Source organism: Bufo gargarizans, chromosome 2, assembly GCF_014858855.1.
Source record: "Bufo gargarizans isolate SCDJY-AF-19 chromosome 2, ASM1485885v1, whole genome shotgun sequence".
Classification (NCBI taxonomy): Eukaryota; Metazoa; Chordata; class Amphibia; order Anura; family Bufonidae; genus Bufo; species Bufo gargarizans.
Genome location: NC_058081.1, coordinates 495,720,541 through 495,741,991, shown reverse-complemented (window position 1 = coordinate 495,741,991; position 21,451 = coordinate 495,720,541). Strand labels below are relative to the sequence as shown.

The following is a 21,451-nucleotide window of genomic DNA, read 5'->3' as shown; positions in this document are numbered from 1 at the left end:
AATGTATTGTTATTATCAATATTGCTTCCTTTGCTTGCTGGATTCATTTTTCGATCACATTATACACTGCTCGTTTCCATGGTTATAGACCACCCTGCAATCCATCATTGGTGGTCGTGCATAATAATATAGGAAAAATCACTAGTCTATGTGCGCTCCCATGGTTCCGGCCAAAAGAGAGGCTGACGCTTTTTCCTATAGTGTGCAAGCCCGACCACCACTGCTGGATTACAGGGTGGTCTGTAACCATGGGAACGAGCAGTGTATAATGTAAAGGAAAAATGAATCCAGCCAGCAAAGGAGACAATATGGACAAACACAATACATTAGTAAGTGGCTTGTATTAACTTTATCTAAATGATAAATGCTATTTGCTGAAGTGAGACAACACTTTTAAAGAGCTCTGTCACCAGGAAACCCACTTTTAAACCAGGCACAATGCCTTGTAGGGCTACCTCAGAGGAGTGTAGTGATGCATTTCACTTAGAGATCCATTACTTCTTTCTGGAGAAAAAGTACTTTCAATCCATATGGAAATGAGCAGTTAAGTGCACCAGGGGTGAGCCCAGCAGTCTCTGTGCACCCTTGCTCTTCGTGCTTTCCCTGCCAGCCCTTCCCTTCTTGATTGACAGTGGCAGGCGAGATGGCTCTGCAGGAACCTTGCCCTGGCTGCACTACACTGGTTGTGTAGTTTATATTCATTGGAGTTATGGAAACAGTAGAGCTCCAGCTGCTCAGATGTTTCTGGAATTCTGTCCATGACTGGCCAGCTCTAATTGAGGTTATTCCCATCTCGTCCATGATAGGCAGAGATGAGAAAACCATTTGAAATAACATGATAACATAATAATAATATGCATATAGTAGATGATAACAAGGACTGGGCCTGTGACCACCTCGCTTCTTTTAATGAACAAAATAGTATTTTTTACCATGTCCCCTTTGTTATCGCTGATCTCTCCTCTTCTCTCTTTAGGAATATGAATTCACAGTGCTGCCTAATGCCTACATGATCCACATGCCCCATGCCCCAAGCTTCGACATAACTAAGTTCCGCTCAAATAAGCAATATCGAATTTGCCTGAAGACGCTAAAGGAGGAATTTCAGCAAGACATGTCACGGCGTTATGGATTCACGGCTCTCAAATACCTCACGGCAGAGAACAATAGCTAACGAGACCTGGGGATGAAAGGGCTCGAGTGTGCCTAACATCTCGCGAAGACCTCAAAGACAAGACATCGACCATCGATGGTTGGTTGGAGGCTGCCAGTGTTTAGAACCCTGGGTGATTTGAGGAACATTTACCTATTGTCTCTTTTGCCCCCTTGACTTCAATAATCATTAAAGCTGAGAACATACTGCTGTGGATCCAGGTAAATAGAACTTTTCAAGGCATTTGACTTCTCCCTTGGTGCTACAGAACAAGGCTTAGTTGTTGGAGACCTGCTTAACTTGGAGTCTCATTTGTAACATCCAATCCAAGGTTGGTTAGTCTTTGGGCTACTCCCTACAACCTGCTTTACCATCGAAGAGCTCAAGTTGCCAAATACCTTGTTCTGGAGGTTTCCACAATGTGCTCAGTTGAGTAGTCGAAGCAGATATGAGTTGGATTTTCACCACCACTATCTGTTTCTTGCACTGGTTGTTGAGGATGTGAAGTATTTATGGGTTAAAATCAGACTCTTCCCAGGACAATGCACAGATGAAGTGTTCTGCAACTTGATTGCCAGGAGGCAGAAATTAGGAACTTGGTGTGAAATCTCTTAAGCTTCACGCAAAAAAAATGTAAAAAAAAAAAGTAGCAGTGTTGACATTGTAAAGATCCAAAGGGCATTTCTTTCTATTTTTGTATTGTATTCATCAATGTATAAAAGAAATTGAAAATATTCACCTCCTGCTTTCTCAATGGAAGACACAGAGCTGAGCATTTGACATACAATCTTGATCTTCATCTATGGTTCTTGAATGTAAACGTGACACACTATATCATGATGCCGAGCATCTCTTCATGGTGACATCTTCATCATGGACATAAGAAGACTTTATGCCTGGAACACTAAATGCCTTTTGTTTTTGGTGTGGAGAGCAGGCTTATTTCTTTTTAGTCTGTCAGTTTTTTCTTCTGTGTAATTAGTGATGGTCCTGCTGGGCATCAGAAAGACAATGATGTGCTCGGACATCTGTAGGGCTTTGCCATATACTGTGGCATGTTTATTTTCAGGAAAATCATAGCTTTGTACGTTCCCGGAAAGCCCAGAACAACATTACTATGCAATGTCTTACTGGACTTTCGTCTTGGAACAGAGTCCATGTCCATGTTGGCCAACAGATGAGAAGAGGTTCAGAAACTTGTGCATGGAAAGGGTGACAAATATTTCCCAGGGATTAAATACAGTATAAAGACACCATCACAGAAAGTTCCATCCCACCTTAGAGAGTGTTGATGGACGTTTGTGGAGATGGATGAGTTATAACCCAATGGTTTTTTCCACTATTTTTTACCATTCAGAATTAATTGTCATGTTTACAAAGAGGACATTAAGTCTAATGCACTAGACCTGCAGTCGGCGGCTGCTTGTTAACCAATGGAAGACGACGTTCGGAGACGGAGGGAAAAAAAACACAATACAGTGTCCTGTTCTCATCTGACATATATAGTAGGTCCCCATGATGTGTGTGTCAAATCATGAATCTTATACCCACATACATATTAAAAGATTCCAAGGCTAGGGCTCAAGTTGAGGGAAAAGGAAAGATGTCTTGAAGATAAGGAGAACATTTTGAGGCCAAAGCAGCTCACCGTAGCTTGTCTAGTCCTTTAGGGCCAGGGTCACAGAAAAAAAACATTACCTGTATGGCTTCCTATAGATCCTAAAGACCGAGGAGAGAGGGTCCCATACCAATACCTGCTGCACCAATACCCTCTTGGCTGCAAGATTAGTTGAAATGGTCTTACAATTCATTATTTGTCAGGGTCCAGCATCAAGCTGCTGTGTGTAATAATGTCTCCCCTTGGCGGACTTAAGGGTTGGACAGGTGTATATTATGGGATGGGTGTATTGTATATTAACCCATTTAATCCTTTGTGTCTCTATCAGGGTTGCCTGCCAGCCATTTATCTCTGTTCCCATGTTCATTCCGAAGAAGACAATGTATGTGCTTATGGCATGGGGAGGAGGGGTTCGAATAACAGTTACCAATTCCCTCATAAACATCCATTTTTGGGGTTTTGGCCAAATAGTCATGGATAGCAAGATAAGTGTCCTCACATCTTTGAGGACATACCTGGAGAGATGGGGCCGTTTTCTTCTTTGTTATGGGGCCCTCACTTCATAGGGCGTACCACAACACCCAAAGTTTTAGGCCGTCTCGAGAAGATCTGGTTATAAGCTCATAGTTGGCAATGTTCCTTTCATCTTAATGCTCTGCTGGCGGCTTCTTTTCGCTCATTTAATGTGTAAATTTTCCATTGCTCTTTTTTCTTTCTTGACACCTCAGATTTATCTATGTCATTTTTTTTTTCCTTATTTTTCCATGGTGACAGAAATCTGCAATTCTCTCTCGGCAGCTGCTAGTGAGATAAATTTCTGTGACAAGTTTTCATTTCTGTTCACGTCAATATATTTCACTAATCTTCAATTACCGTATGAGTGGGTGAAAACATCTCCCTTCAACATTGAGTCTCATGGATGGAAATAAGCTGATGGCTATAGCAACCAATCACATAGTTGCCACCAGTTCTGAATTTGTAGAGACTGCCTATAGTTTTCAGACCTGGCAAATTTGGGGGGTTCCGACCCAAAAAATGGGCAGGTCTTATGTTAGCCCATAAGTAGGCGTTGCCAGGTCCGTTTGGGCATTCCTGGGGTGGGGCTTAAATGCCCCAAATTTGTCAGCTATACTATTAATAAGTATGCCATCACTATTTAGTCAGAGGGGGAGATTTATCAAAACTGGTGCCAAGGAAAACTGACTTAGTTGCTCCTAACAACCGATCAGATTGATCCTTTTACTTTCCAAAGCAGCTCTGAAAAATGAAAGGTGCAATCTGATTGGTTGTTATGGGCAATTATGCCAGTTTCTGTTTGCACCAGTTTTGAGAAATCTCCCCCCAGAATGTTTTTTTCATGGGAATCATCACTCTAGTATTTGCGGCTTGGATGCGGACCCATTCACTTCAATGGGGCCGCAAAAGATGCGGACAGCACGCCGTGTGCTGTCCGCATCCGTTGCTCCATTCCGTGGTCCGCAAAAAAAAATATAACCTGTCCTATTCTTATCCGTTTTGCGGACAAGAATAGGCAGTTATGATAATGGCTGTCCGCGCCGTTCCACAAATACTGGAACGCACACAGACGCCATGCGCGTTTTGCGGATCCGCAATTTGCGGACCGCAAAACACACAACGGTCGTGTGCATGAAGATACCTTGTAATGTATGCCTCTTTAAATGATCAACATCCCAACAGTGGAAAATATCGATCTATAAAGTCGATCCAAGCAAAATTAATCTGTATGACCAATGATACATCTCCATGGCAAATTAGAAAATAAAAGGTGAAATATGATTGGCTGATATGGGTGACTTCTTTGGTCCTGTTGCCTATAGCAATCTATAGGAGTGTTTAGCTTTGAAAACGTTGAAAATGAAAGCTGAATTTTGACCGGTCTCTATGAGCAACAAGAATGAAAAGACAGCATGGAGCTCTATATGGAAGACTTTCTTCTAGCAACCAATCAAGAACATGCACTGGGAAAATGGAAAATGGAATCTGATTGGCTGCTGTGGGCATGTCCTCCATTTGGACCTTTGTGGCCATTGCAACCAAACAGAATGTATGTTTTACTTTTCACCTACAGTTTAGAAATTGAAAGCTAAACTGCAATTGCTGTGGGCAACATAACAACTTGTTCTCTGGGGCCCTTTTGAATCATGAGGCCCAGTGTATTGTGATCCTCATTATTTGTGCAATATTTTTATCTGTAAAAGCCAAAATTCTTTATTTTATGCCCAAGATAGGCTGTATTCACAAGTCGCAGTCATATTATGTTTCCCAGTAGTTTTCCCAATATTTTTGATTGATGATTCATCAGTGCCTGATCAGTCATCAGTATCTCATTATCTTATTGGTGGGGGTCCTATAGGCGAGTAGCGCCGCGGCCGTCTCTCAAGCTCAGCACCGTACATTCAGTTCTATGGGGCTGAGCTGTGCCTTGGCCATGTGATTGATGAACGTGATGTCACAAGGCCTAGGGAAAGCTGAGAGAAGACTGTGGTGCTACTGCAAGCACCACTGCCTTCTCAAACAGCTGATCAGCGGGGGCTCCAATCAGATACTGATGACCTATCCAGACTGGAGAACCATACTTACCTGGTTCACAATGCTGTATTCTGGTTCCTCCAGCTTCCCTCCAAAGGTCCAGCTACTTACGGGGGTCTGCCGGAATGGTCCTGAGGGGTAAACAACCCCTTAACGTGTAACTACAACCTTATTTACAGTCCACAGATGAGATGAGAAACAGGGGGGCTTCTCAGAGATGACTTCCTTGTTGCCCAATCAGAGCCCCTGTTTTATTTTCTAATCTACCCTAACTAAATGAAACGTGACCTCTGATTGGGTGCTACGGGCAAAACTTGTCATGTGTGAATGTGCTGGCTGCGTCTCCGAAGTAAATGGTTTGTAAATAAATTCAAGAACATTTGTTTATTTTCAGTTGTGCAATAAAATTGTGAAATCATTTTGTGTGACCTTCCTTGCTTCTGAGGATGTTTGAGCGACCGTGCCCAAATATGTTGTGATTTCGGAGTGCCACCGTCCAACAGCAGGGCGGGAGACCACTGGTCTCTGCCATCAGTAGTGTAAGACTACATTCACACGACCGTTTAGGGTCTGCTTCTGATCTGCATTTTTTGCGGATTACACGCGGACCTGCTCATTATTATGGGGCTGCAAAAAAATGCAGACAGTACACAGATGCCATCCGTGTGCCGTCCACATCTGGGCGACAGAAAATAATTTGGCATGCACATGGCTGGTATCCAGATTCTGCGGATCAGCGGTTTGCAGACCACTAAATACAAAAAAAAAATCAATTTCCGCTAACTTGTGCCCCAAATTTTTTTTTTCTATGAACTCGCTATGCCCCTCATTGAATACCTTGGGGTGTCTTCTTTCCAAAATGGGGTCACATGTGGGGTATTTATACAGCCCTGGCATTTTAGGGGCCCGAAAGCGTGAGAAGAAGTCTGGGATCCAAATGTCCAAAAATGCCCTCCTAAAAGGAATTTAGGCCGCTTTGCGCATCTAGGCTGCAAAAAAGTGTCACACATGTGGTATCGCCGTACTCAGGAGAAGTTGGGCAATGTGTTTTGGGGTGTCATTTTACATATACCCATGTGGGTGAGATAAATATCTTGGTCAAATGCCAACTTTGTATAAAAAAATTTATATTTCTCTCACCCAGCATGGGTATATGTAAAATGACACCCCAAAACACATTCCCCAACTTCTCCTGAGTACGGCGATACCACATGTGTGACACTTTTTTGCCGCCTAGGTGGGCAAAGGGGCACACATTCCAAAGAGCACCTTTAGGATTTCACAGGTCATTTTTTTACACATTTTGATTTCAAACTACTTACCACACATTAGGGCCCCTAGAATGCCAGGGCAGTATAACTACCCCACAAGTGACCCCATTTTGGAGAGAAGACACCCCAAGGTATTCCGTGAGGGGCATGGCGAGTTCCTAGAATTTTTTATTTTTTGTCACAAGTGCTCGGGTGCTGCCAGGCAGCAGGGGGCAGTCATGTACACAGTTTGTAGTATATTCTAACTAGAAGCGTCCCCATCACCATGGGAACGCCTCTGTGTTAGAATATACTGTCGGATATGAGTTTTCACGATGTAACTCATATCCGACAGTATATTCTAACATAGAGGCGTTCCCATGGTGATGGGGACGCTTCAAGTTAAAATATACCATCGGATTGGAGAAAACTCTGATCCGATGGTATAAAAGAGACTCCAGACTTTACATTGAAAGTCAATGGGGACGGATCCGTTTGCAATTGCACCATATTGTGTCAACGTCAAACGGATCCATCCCCAGTGACTTGCATTGTAATTCAGGACGGATCCGTTTGGCTCCGCACGGCCAGGCGGACCCAAAACGACTTTTTTTCATGTCCGTGGATCCTCCAAAAATCAAGGAAGACCCATGGACGAAAAAACGGTCACGGATCCGGAGAAAGGTCAGGAATCAGCCCAGAACTACACTGGAGGACCTGGTCAATGACCTGAAGAGAGCTGGGACCACAGTATAGTTAGTAAAACACTACACCGTCATGGATTAAAATCCTGCAGGGCATGCAAGGTCCCCCTGCCCAGCACATGTCCGCGCTCACTAATGACCATTTGGATGATTCAGAGAAGGTCATATGGTCAGATGAGACCAAAATAGAACTTTTTGGTATCAACTCCACTCACCGTGTTTGGAGGAAGAAGAAGGATGAGTACAACCCCAAGAACACCATCCCCACCGTGAAACCTGGGGGTGGAAACATCATACTTTGGGGGTGCTTTTTGCAAAAGGGGATAGGACGCCTGCACCGTATTGATGGGAGGATGGATGGGGCCATGTATCAGCGAGATTTTGGCCAACAACCTCCTTCCCTCAGTAGGAGTATTGAAGATGGGTCATAGCTGGCAGACTCAGCATGACAATGACCCGAAACTCACAGCCAGGGCAAGGCTACTTTCACATTCGCGTTTGGTGCGGATCCGTCATGGATCTGCACAGACGGATCCGTTCAGCTAAAATACAACCATCTGCATCCGCTCAGAATGGATCCGTTTGTATTATCTTTAACATAATGTCACGGCTGTAAGTGAGCAACAAGAGCCTACACAGTGAATAGCAACTGACCGGACCCAAACTAGGGAGGATAAAGGGTGACCCCTGTCAGACCCTAAAAGCTCTCCCTAAGCTGCTAAGCACATGTCCGGATCCAGATGGTGGATCGAGACATGCCCGCGTACCTAAGGCTGATGACCACTGAAACCCCTACAATAGTGGAAGGAGCACGGCCACCGGTGCCTGCTCAGTATATGGACGGAACCGGGGTCGCCTCGGATCCAGTCAGCAAAGAAACAGAAACACACAATGTCTGAACACTTAACTGAAGGAGCGGCAGCTGCAGTGAAAACAGATCCAAAGTCAGCAGACAATATCCGAAGTACTTGCTTCAGCAGAACACAGATCCAGTAAAAGGATATCACACAGGTGAAGATACTCAAGCGAGAGATACAGCTCAAATGTAAAGTATAATCAGCACCTCTACAAAGGAGGAGGGGTGATTTAAAGGCAGCAAAATCAAACACAGGAGGGACAGCTGGGAGGAAGGAAACAGAACGTAAAAACCTAATCACAGGGGCGGAGAAACAGGGCAGAGGGAACTCCTCCAAGCTCTAGTAGTGACATCATCACAGGGGTGGAAAAACAGAGCTGGTAGTGACACATAGCCAAGAAGGATCCGTTTTCTATTGTGCCTGATTGTGTCATAGAAAACGGATCTGTCCCCATTGACTTACATTGTGTGCCAGGACGGATCCGTTTGGCTCAGTTTCGTCAGACGGACACCAAAACGCTGCAAGTAGCGTTTTGGTGTCCGCCTCCAAAGTGGAATGGAGACTGAACTGATGCAAATTGATGCATTCTGAGCAGATCCTTTTCCATTCAGAATACATTAGGGCAAAACTGATCCGTTTTGGACCGCTTGTGAGAGCCCTGAACGGATCTCGCAAATGGAAAGCCAAAACGCCAGTGTGAAAGTAGCCTAAGGAAGTGGCTCCTTAAGAGGCATTTCAAGGTCCTGGAGCAGCCTAGCCAGTCTCCGGACCTGAACCCAATCGAAAATCTTTGGAGGGAGCTGAAACTCAATGTAGCCCAGCCAGGGCCGGACTGGGAATAAAAACCAGCCCTGTAAAAAGTTGCATACCAGCCCCACAGCATTGCTTCATTATTTACTGGTTTATAATAGGAGAAAGCATTTATTTTAAAACACGTGTGTAAACACGAATATGAACTTTGCCCCACGATAGCTTTTTTGTAGAACCCCCATTGTTCATATTATCACAGTAGACCAGCTTTTCCCAACCAGGATGCCTCCAGCTGTTCCAAAACTACAACTCTCAGCATGCCCAGACAGCGTTTGGCTGTCAGGGCATGCTGGGAGATGTAGTTTTGCAACAGCTGGAGGCATCCGGCTAGGGAAACACTACAGTAGACCATTAACCCATCCAATTGGGTCAGAACTAAGAATAATCAAAGAACTTTACTTTAAAGAATGGAAGACACAGTTTCAAACTCTTACTTACTTAGTTACTGGTACTCAACACACACAAAACCAGTAGTTGATGAATAGTGCAAAAAAAAAACTTAAGAGTAAAAAGTGCAAAATGTTATACTAAACAATAATTATGTATTTCAACCGTTCCAATAACGTTTTTGACAAAAAAAGTACCTTTTGAGGTAAAAAGTGCAAAAGGTTATACTAAACAATAATGCACTACACCGTCCATACAGATTGGCACTGTAACAGTCTCTTCAGCCCGCGCCCTGTACAGCTGGTATAAGTTATACATCTTCTTGTATATAGTGAAATGGACCATGCTGGTGTAACCTGGGCATCTTCTGTATATAATTATATATGTACAGCTGGTATAAGTTATACATCTTCTTGTATATAGTGATATAAACCATGCTGGTATAACCTGGGTCTTTTCTGTATATAATTATAAATGTACAGCTGGTATAAGTTATACATCTTCTTGTATATAGTGATATAGACCATGCTGGTATAACCTGGGCATCTTCTGTATATAATTATATATGTACAGCTGGTATAAGTTATACATCTTCTTGTATATAGTGATATGGACCATGCTGGTATAACCTGGGCATCTTTTGTATATAATTATATATGTACAGCTGGTATAAGTTATACATCTTCTTGTATATAGTGATATAAACCATGCTGGTATAACCTGGGTATTTTCTGTATATAATTATAAATGTACAGCTGGTATAAGTTATACATCTTCTTGTATATAGTGATATAGACCATGCTGGTATAACCTTGGCATCTTCTGTATATAATTATATATGTACAGCTGGTATAAGTTATACATCTTCTTGTATATAGTGATATAAACCATGCTGGTATAACCTGGGTATTTTCTGTATATAATTATATATGTACAGCTGGTATAAGTTATACATCTTCTTGCATATAGTGATATGGAGCATGCTGGTATAACCTGGGCATCTCCTGTATATAATTATATATGTACAGCTAGTATAAGTTATACATCTTATTGTACATAGTGATATGGAGCATGCTGGTATAACCTGGGCATCTTCTGTATATAATTATATATGTACAGCTGGTATAAGTCATACATCTTCTTGTACATAGTGATATGGAGCGTGCTGGTATAACCTGGGCATCTCCTGTATATAATCAGGGCCGGTGCTACCATAAGGCAGACCAAGCGGCCGCCTTAGGGCGCACCCTGGGGGAGGGCGGAAAAATGTGACATGGAGGGGGAGAAATGTGACATGGGGGTCTGATGGCTGACATTGGGGGCTGATGGCTGGGGGATGATGTCTGACATGGGGTTCTGATCTGAGGTCTGATTAACATTGGGGGTCTGATTGGGGCTGTTAGCTGAGGTCTGATTAACACTGGGGGTCTGATTGCTAGTCTGACCTGAGGTGTAATGGAAAATATTTTTTTCTTATCATCCTCCTCTAAAACCTTGGTGTGTCTTAGAGGGCGAAAAATATGGTCCTTAAACCAGCCATTGTCTGAAGCAGAGAGAAGATACCAGGACCACAGATTGGAGAAGCGTGGGGGGGGGAAGGCGCCAAAATGTAGCTTCGCTTGTGTTGGCAAAAATCCTTGCACCGGCCCTGTATATAATTATATATGTACAGCTGGTATAAGTTATACATCTTCCTGTATATAGTGATATGGACCATGCTGGTATAACCTGGGCATCTTCTGTATATAATTATATATGTACAGCTGGTATAAGTTATACATCTTCTTGTATATAGTGATATGGACCATGCTGGTATAACCTGGGCATATTCTGTATATAATTATATATGTACAGCTGGTATAAGTTATACATCTTCTTGTATATAGTGATATGGACCATGCTGGTATAACCTGGGCATGTTCTGTATATAATTATATATGTACAGCTGGTATAAGTTATACATCTTCTTGTATACAGTGTATAACTTATACCGGCTCTACATATATAATTATATACAGGAGATGCACAGGTTATACCAGCACGCTCCATATCACTGTATACAAGAAGATATATAACTTATACTAGTTATACTTATATAATTATATACAGGAGATGCCCCCTCGCTATCGGCACGGCCGGATGTGCGGCAGTCAGCTACACGACTACACCTGTCAAGGAGCAGGGACGTGCATAGACATTTTGAAGGGCAGGGGCTTAAGTAAATAAAAAAGGGCACTTGTCATAATTTCAAAAAAAAATTGTACCACGAAGCTTACTTTTCTAGAAGTCCTACTTTGTTCTCCATGAATTTTTTGATACTGTAATTGTAAACACGACAGAATCCACAAATATTACTTTTTTTGGTTTCACCGTACATATTACGGTAAAATGAGTGATGTCATTACAAGACTCTACAGACTCTAATATGCAAAGAGACAAAGCACTACAACCCCCAGTATGCAAAGGGACAACGCACTACAACCACAAGTATGCAAAGGGACAAAGCACTACAACTATTGTTCCTTTGCAAGTTTTGTTCCTGGACTTTAAATTATATACAATATATTACCAGGGCGGGCACTAAGGGCAGACAGGCACTAAAGGGACTTAGGCAGCAGACGGAGTCACACAGGCCGGAGCTTGCTCCCCTACATTAATCCCGCTGGGGGGTCATGTGATGTAGCAGACGTGCGTCACGCACGTCTGCACGTCTGCTACCAAGGCAGCACCTGCGCTAGCCTTAAAGGACCCTGTTACCCTGACCCTGCACTGGTGAGCGGGCCGACTGGTGAATAAATTGTATCAGTGAATAAATTGCACTGCCGCCGGCGGGATGGGGGGTGATGCGTGCGGACTTGGGGCGCACTTGTAGTGGGTCGGCTTGGGCAGGGCCGTCTTTAATATTGATTGACCCTGGGCGAGAATTTACTTGGGCCCCCTGGATCCCGCCTTCCCACACTCTAGCAGGCAATCACTCTCTCCACCACAACACACAACACCCCCCTTCCCCTCCAACCACCCAGCACCCTTACTCACATAAAACAAGTAATATATATAATATAGTTTACAGTGAATTACTGTAAATACTTACAGTTCTGAAGACTCCAGCGGCTCAGGATCAGTGCTCTGGGCAGGGCTGGAAGTGGGCACCGCTCTGCAGTTCAAGAAGGAGATCGGGGCTCGGCTCACCCTAGCGTTACAGTGCACCCCAGCACACCACAGTATGCAGTATAGCACCCTATAGTACACAGCAACCCACAGTATGCAGTATAGCACCCTATAGTGCATAGCACCCCACAGTATGCCGTATAGCACCCTATAGTATACAGCACCCCACAGTATGCAATACATAGAATAACACCCCACAGTATGCAGTATAGCACCCTACAGCATACAGTATAGCACCCCACAGTATACAGTAGAGCAGTATAGCATTCCATAATATACAGCACTTCACAATATACTGTAGAGCAGTATAGTACCCAGTATACAGCACCACACAGTATACAGTAGAGCAGTATAGCACCCAGTATACAGCACCCCACAATATACAGCACCCCACAGTAGAGCAGTATAGCACCACACAGTATACAGCACCCCCAGTATATAATCTAATATAGTAGCCCCCAGTATATAATCTCATACAGCAGCCTCCCAGTATATAGTTTCATACAGCAGCCCCCCTCCAGTATATAATCCCACACAGCAGCCCCCCCAGTATATGATCTCATACAGCAGCCCCCCCCCCCCACCAGTATATAATCGCACAGACTTGACCTACCCTTTTCCTGCAGCAACACTGAGTCCTGGAAGAAAGAAAGGACCTTTGATTACCTCATAGCCATGTGACCAGTAATATCGCTATGTTACTGGTCACATGGTGATGATGTCATGTAAGGTCCTTTCTCCCACAGCTTACACTCTCACGGGTCGCTCTGGAGTGCCGGTGTTCTGTCAGAATATTATACCTTACTGGCACGCAGGCAGGCATGGCAGCACCACCCTGTAACTGACAGCCTGACACCTGGGGCGGACGGCCCGCGGCACGCCACTTGATGTAATTGAAATTGTGGGCAGTGGGCTTGCTGTCGCCTGCGGCCGGCCATGCGGTAGTCAGGGCTACAGGCCTAACGGGAATTTTCCTAGTAGGCCAGTCCGGCCCTGAGCCCAGCGACAGCCCTGAAACCTGACAGATCTAGAGGAGATCTGTGTGGAGGAGTGGGCCAAAATCCCTGCTGCAGTGTGTGCAAACCTGGTCAAGAACTACAGGAAACGTTTCACCTCTGTAATTGCAAACAAAGACTTCTGTACCAAATATTAAGTTCTGTGTTTCTATTGTCTCAGATACTAAATTCATGCAATAAAATGCTAATTAATTATTTAAAAATCATACCGTATCATTTTCTGGACTTTTTTAGATTCTGTCTCTCACAGTTGAAGTGTACCTATGGTACAAATTACAGACCTCTCCGTTCTTTGTAGGTGGGAAAACGTGCAAAGTCGCCAGTGAATCAAATACTTATTGTCCCCACTGTACAGACACTGAATGCACACGGAGTCATTTCTAAACGGAACGGATACGGAAAAATAAGTTTGTGTGTATGAGTCCTAACCAGTTCCAGAGTACAGCATGAAAAGTGCCAGTGACCCCATTATTTGTTCCAAGTAGCGTGATTTCCCGGACAGGACCCCGCAGGATTATAATTGGGCACATTTACTAAAGTGTCTGTGCCACTTTTTTGTCATATTCTTGTCATACCCTTGGTTTTTTGTGTCAGCACAATTTATTAACATTTTTTGCGCCTGTTTTGTGTTTTGCAATGTCTGCGCCATTTTCTGATTCTCCGAAAAATACTTAGGTACACCTTTTTTGATGATTTAACGTACGCCTATTTGTCTGTCCTTTTTGGCGTACAAAGTAGCTTAAAACTAAGACACTTTGTGGTACAATTAAGATGTTGTTTGACGCACTTTTCAGATGCGTTCCACAATATAATATTTGACCTTTTCCAAACAGTTTTGTGTCTAATAAAGTTTTACTGTCATATTTTTTGTGTGTTTAGAGATAGGGATTGGGAGCATTTTTCTAACATACTTTATTTAGGGAAAACCTTTATTTGTAGGAGAAAACTAGGGCTGAAAAGTCCCTGTAAATAACTCAATTACAGATGCCGGAGCAACTGAAGCCACGACCAAAGATGTGAAACCAAAATGACATACGCTTCAGACGAACAGCTTCCAGAAACGATGGGGCTAAATATTTGTCCCACACAAAGGCTGCCATTATATGGGTGATGGATGCGCCCAAACCAACCTGGAGCACGTGGACACTTGGCAGCATGCACCACAATAGCAAATTCAGATACACCACAATTGCTAAGTATTATCAGGCGTAAAACACCTGCGCTGCCGAGAAAATAGGGTTCATTTAAGAACAACTGTGCGCCAAATAATAAATGAAACCCTAAATGCGTGCACATGATGTAGAAAAAAGGGCAGAAAATGGCGGAGAGAAATCCGAGCTTAGTAAATGTGTACCTATGTGTTTCTGCCCATCCTCCACTGTATTAATGTGTAATTACGGCATTATGTAAGTATAAATCATTACAGTGGAGGTCGGGCAGAGACACACTGCATTATAAATCACAGGGAGGTGTCCAGAACCGGAAATCACCCTATCACATGGTGGAAGTTTCAAGCAGTGAATATGCTCATCTGAAATCAGTCTAAGGCCTTATTCAGACGTCAGTCAATTACGGACGTGTGCTGTCCATGTTCTCCACGTAGAGCACATGTACCCTTTCATTTTAATGTGCCTAATTACACCTTTATGATTTTGCACGGTCTGGGGGTTACACCGCAGAATCATGTCCATAACGCCCATTATAGTCTATGGGTCCATGAAAAAACACGGACACAACGCAGATGGCATCTGTTTCATACGTGTTTCTTGGGTCATTACTATGAGATGCTCTTGAAATTAATTTTCTGTTCAACCCATGGAATAAGGTCTCATGCACACGACCGTGTGCTGGCCGGGCCCGTGCAGCGGTCCATAATGCGCAGGCACCGTCCGTGGAGCAGCCGTATGCAGATTGCGGATTCATTCACTTGAACGGGGTCCGCGATCCGCATCCGACGGTAGTGCTTCCATAGGCTTCTGATCCGTGCCTCCGTTCCACACCGCACTGCATCTCCCGGATTGCGGACCCATTCAAGTGCCCAAGTGCCAGTGCCCATGTATTGTGGACCCGCTGTATGAGGGCCGCAATACGGCCACGGCCGGGCGACGGCTGTGTACATGAGTCCTAAGGATGACACACAGACCAAACGTAGATTTTTTATGGATGAACCACTGCCCGTTTTGTCATTGATGTCATCACGGACGTATGAATGAGGCCTTACACTGCTGTTCTTAGATGTAGCAGGGAAATTGGAGCCCCTCAGGCACCATGGCCCAGGATTGTATTTAAACCAAGATCCAAGAATTCTCTAATGGATGAAGCCAGAAGCTACCCTGAATCCTGACCAAGACCCATAAGGCCATATGGAGTTGAAATGAACAAATATGATTTTTGCAGTTGTCTTGGAATTTACCATGATAGCTCGGGTAACAATCAGAGCCAGGCAACGACTGTTGGGGGACAGCCGGCAGTGAACTACCTGCAGCCACCAGTAGGAGGAGCTCACTGCATACAGATTTATACATTGTGTAAAAGGGGTTGTGCCACAAAATCCATTTATCCACATGAGATTTGTAGCCCTGTGTGGTGGTAAGAGTGGAGTGACAGGTCAAACAAGTGATTCTCTGTAGGATTAGTGGACCACTTTGGAAAGGGGATACTTTAAATTCATAGCACAAACCCTTTAAATACTACCTGTATACATTCTTATACAGTTAGCGCTCCCTAGTAAAGGCGGTGCTCTCGCTTCTGAGTTGTGCTATGGGGTTCTTTAACAGCAGTGGCTAACTGTCATCCTGTGTGATCTGCTGTAGATGAGGAAATGTTCTTACCATATTAATCTATATCCGTCCCCAAAAGCCTGATGTGAAAACAGCCAAAAGACTCATTAACACATTAGTGTTTCGATCAATGATTCTGAGACAAAACCAGGACTGGAGCCTCCACAGACATAAGGTTTAAGGGAAAGATCTGCACCTGTTCTGTGTTTAGAGGCGCACAGGGTTTTGTCTCACAATCACTAATGGAAATCACTGACAAAAACACTGATGTGTGAATGAGCCATGAGATATGTGTATTTCTGGTCAAAAATGGGACAGAAAGCCATAAAGCAGTGTTTAACTGCAATTCTGAGATCTACCACCAGATGGCGCCATTCAACCTTCTAATCTGCAGACTGCTCGTGCACATGGCATTGGAGGTTTTTGGTGCCTCTTGTGAATCTCAAAAGTAGCGAAATCCCAGTAAATTTAATTCTTGGATTTACCCCTTCTTCTGTCAATTTTCCAACTGTTGTGTTTAGTAATATCTGTTTTCATGGAATATGGCTGTCATTACAAATCCGCCAGAGCTTCATTTTCTTAACTAGAGTCCTGAACACAAGTTTAACCACAGGGTGGCAGACAGCTATTGTGAGGCTCAACCAAGGGGGTTCATCAACAGACAAAAACGGAACGGACACAGAAAAAAAATAAGTTTGTGTACATGAGCCCATCAGAGATTGTGAGCCAAAACCAGATGCGGCTCTAAACACAGAAAAGGAGCAGATCTTTCTCTTATACCTTATGTTTGTGGACAGTGGCGTACTAAGGGGGGGTGGTCTGCCCTGGGTGCCAGCTCTTAGGGGGGTGCCAGAAGGGGGGTGCCTCAATACAGATGGAAGCACTGATTGCTGGAGCGCTGGGAGCTGCGGTCCTGTCACTCACCGCTCAGCTCCCAGCGCTCCTCCTCTCCTTCAGGCCGGCGGCGCTCTGAATGGTGAAGCAGGAAGACTTCTCCCGGCTCCACCATTCAGCCTGCAGGCACAGATCGTGCTGCCAGCCGGTGTGGGCGGAGCCTGCAACCTGGAACTCTGCATAAGCTCCACCCACACCGTGCTGCAGCGCGATCTGTGCCCTCAGGGAAGAGAGGACTGTGAGCTTCAGGAACGGTACAAGGTGAGTAGTTACTGTGGGTTTTTTTTTGTTTAGTTTTTTTTATACAGAGAGGGCACAGAGTGCTTTATTACTATGGAGGGGGCACAGAGGACTTTTTTACTATGGAGGGGGCACAGAGGACCTTATTACTATGGAGGGGGCACAGAAAGCATTACTACTATGGAGGTAGCACAGAGGGCATTACTAATGTGAAGGGGCACAATGGGCATTTCTACTATGGGAGGGGGCACAGAGCCAGAGGGCATTACTACAATGAAGGGGGCACAGAGGGCATTATTACTGTGAAGGGGGCACAGAGGGCATTATTACTGTGAAGGGGGCAGAGTGGGCATTATTACTGTGAAGGGGGCATAATGGGAATTTCTACCATGTGGGGGCACAGAGGGCATTACTAGCACAGTGGGCATTACTACTATTAAGGAGGCACAATGGGGATTATTACTATGAAGGGGACACAATGGGGATTATTACTGTGAAGGGGGCACAATGGGGATTATTACTGTTAGGCTACTTTCACACTTGCCGGCAGAGAGATCCGGCAAGCAGTTCCGTCGCCGGAACTGCCTGCCGGATCAGGCAAAATGTATGCTAACTGATGGCATTAGTAAGACTAATCAGGATCCTGATCAGTCGAAAAAATGCATTGAAATGCCGGATCCGTCGTTCCGGTGTCATCCGGCAAAACGGATCCGGCATTTATTTTTTTCAGCTTTTTTTCAGTCTGCGCATGCGCATAACGGAACGACGGATCCGGCTTTCCGGTATTCTGAACGCCGGATCCGGCACTAATACATCCCTATGGGAAAAAATGCCGGATCCGGCATTAAGGCAAGTCTTCAGTTTTTTTCGCCGGAGATAAAACAGTAGCATGCTGCGGTTTTCTCTTTTGCCTGATCAGTCAAAACGACTGAACTGAAGACATCCTGATGCAAACTGAACGGATTACTCTCCATTCAGAATGCATGGGGATAAAACTGATCAGTTCATTTCCGGTATAGAGCCCCTGTGACAGAACTCTATGCCGGAAAAGAAAAACGCAAGTGTGAAAGTACCCTTAAGGGGGCACAAAGAGGGCATTACAACTGTGAAAGGGGCACAGAGAGGGCATAACTACAGTGAGGGGGCACAATGTGGGCATAACTACTGTGAGAGGGCACAATGTGGGCATTACTGTGAGAGGGCACACATCTATACAAAGCTACTGTGAAGGTTGTACAATGAGGACAATACTACTGTAAGGGGTACAATTTTTTTAAAAGTATTAGGGGGGTGCCAGAGAAAGGACCCGTCCCGGGTGTCAAACACCCTAGGCATGCCACTGTCTGTGGAGGCTTCAATCCTGGTTTTGGCTCACAATCACTGATGGAAATCACTGACCAAACACTGTCATGTGAAAGAGGCTTCAGTGTAAGTGAACCAAAATCAGAAGTGGAGCCTCCAAAGAAGTTCAGTGCATTTGACCCACACCTGGTTTTGGCTCACAAACAATCACTGATGAAAATCACTGACCAAACACTGGGGCACATATACTAAAGCGTTTGTGCCCGTTTTTAGTCCAAACAATTCTGTCTTATTTTTTTGTCGCATTTAGTACTAACATTTTATCTGTTTTGGAGGCTTTTGTGCCTTATTTAAAAATTTAGATTTTTTAATCTAATTCAGAAGTTTTCTAACTTTTGTGACTTTTTTCCGATCTATTTATGTAGGTGCGCCTTTTTTGCGCCTGAATTTCTAATTTGTACACCACCCTAGGGCTGGTGTACTTTTCTTTGTCTGTTTTCAGTGGTGAAGTACGACTTTTTTTTATATTAAAACTCGCAGTTTCTGGGAGACATGCGACTTCTCAACAAAGATGTGACTTTTTTCATGTGCAAATAAATTAGCCCAGTCACACGGCCGTTGATCGTCCGTTCCGTGCATTGGGGACCGCAATTGCAAGGATAGGACATCAATGTTAAAGTCTTGGAAAAACCCTTGAAGGGTACCATCATTCTTGTCTAGGCCAATTTCATGAGTTTGTTTTATACATTATTTTGTTGAACCACAATTCAAAAGCAATGTCTGATGTCCATTAGCTGATTTTCAGTAAAAAAAAAAATAATTATTATTACTTTTGTCAGTTTCAGTTATTTCTTTAATGGAAGGGTACCAACAGTTTTCTCCATGGTGTATGTAAAAAGAGTCAAGCTTTGTACCTGCAAATGCAATGCTTTCATTTCAACACTAGGTGTCAGCATATATTATGTTTCATTGGATTGCTTGAGTCTCCTAACACAGCCGCCACATATTAACCCCTCCACCCCCACAGACACAAAATATGGATCCTTTTTTCAGATGGCCGCTTTGTCCCCTCTTTTACTTGTCCATAGTCCCGCCGACATCTGACTCCGCCATGGTGTGAATAATAGATTAGCCCTCTGTGCCATCTCCTAATGAGGCCATTAATATTTAATATGATCATTCAGGGGCCGCTTTGGCTGTAATCACAGACTGTGCTTCGTGGCTCTTACATCTCAACTTGTGTATAAAATCACCAAGAAATTCTGGGATTTTCCCTAGGCTCTCTATTAACTGTATAGATGTAACACTAAATAAAGCCTGTCCCACCTGGCCACATCCACCGTCTCATAAGCTTTCACAGTGGCCTTACAAAGCCACTATCACTTATTTATGCTCCAGTTCCTGCTGTATTTGAGTGTATAACCCTGTCCCAGAGACACCACAGATAACCAGAGTTATCCCATTTTGGCAGTAACAGAATTAAGATGGTGATGACTATGGACCAGCATTAAACCTCCGAGCGGATGAAGAAGTCAATACGCAAAAATCTTAGAAGAAGCAATGGAACACTGGATAGGTTATCAGTATCTGATTGGTGGGGGGCGGACAACCGGGGACCCCTGCCGATCAGCTGCCTTGAGAGAAGGCAGCGGCACTAGCAGCAGCGTCATGGCCTTCTCTCAGCCCACCCAACACAGCACTTTATATTGTACCTGGTCAAACAGCTGAGCAGCGGGGGTCCCGGGTCTCCAGGATAGGTCATCAGTAGAAAACCCTTTTAAAGACGCACACTAGAAATTTTGAGGTTTTTTTTGTCTAATAATGATGCATAGACTATTATTATAGAATTACATAGAGGCTCTTGCATATGCGCTTTACATGCTCGTTTTTAATGTGGCAATAAGTTGTCTGTCATCTTGACTCCTTTTTCCCCTCTGATATTGCAATGAGCAGGACCGTGGTACGGTTACACGGACGCCAAATTATGCAGTGGGTCCGGATATGGGTATAGAAATCTATTGTTTTTGTTTGTGACGCCAATTGCAGTGTGCGCAGGGTACAGTCTCAGGGCCCTTTAAGGTGTTGCAACTCACGTACCAGGTTAGGAATGCTAGAGTGGTGTAATGTCTCTGTTTGGTAATAGTAATAGTGTCAACGGTGTCTCCTACCTGGGTATGACTGGACTCCTGGATCCTGGTTCACTTGCAATAAATGAGTGTTTCTAGTAGGAGTAATTGAGGAACTTGGTAGCAATGAATGAGATTAAGGCCGAATGCACACGGCCGTGTTCCGCGGCTGAGAGCGGTCCGTGGTAACACGGCCTGGATTCATGTTCAGAGCAGGAGCGCACAGCGTCATTGGTTGCTATGACGCCGTGCGCTTCATGCCTCCGCTGCTGTACAGTAATATAGTGTATTACTGTACAGCAGCGGAGGCATAAAGCGCACGGCGTCATAGCAACCAATGACGCCGTGCGCTCCTGCTCTGAACATGAATCCAGGCCGTGTTACCACGGACCGCTCTCAGCCGCGGAACACGGCCGTGTGCATTCGGCCTTAGACTTGGAAAATAATTCACCAGGCACATGATAGGAGCAGAAGAGATATTGATCCCTGCTGCTCCTATCATGTGCCTGGAGAATATGGCCGGAATCTGTCTTCTGCTCTGTCTATCTTCTGCTGTGTTGGGGACTGACTAGCTGAGGAGGAATTTGGCTTCTCCT

At 44.3% G+C, this 21,451-nt stretch overlaps 1 protein-coding gene across 2 annotated transcripts in view; it reads left to right on the top strand.

The window, feature by feature from the left end:
- The window catches only part of LARGE1 (LARGE xylosyl- and glucuronyltransferase 1), a 537,914-nt gene extending 533,651 nt beyond the window's left edge, over positions 1–4,263 (top strand). For both annotated transcript variants that reach the window (XM_044281208.1, XM_044281209.1), the window contains exon 15: positions 977–4,263. In XM_044281208.1, the coding sequence (XP_044137143.1) occupies positions 977–1,174 (198 nt within the window). In that variant the 3' untranslated portion in view covers positions 1,175–4,263. The remainder of the gene's footprint in view (positions 1–976) is intronic.
- Positions 4,264–21,451: the final 17,188 nt, after the last annotated feature.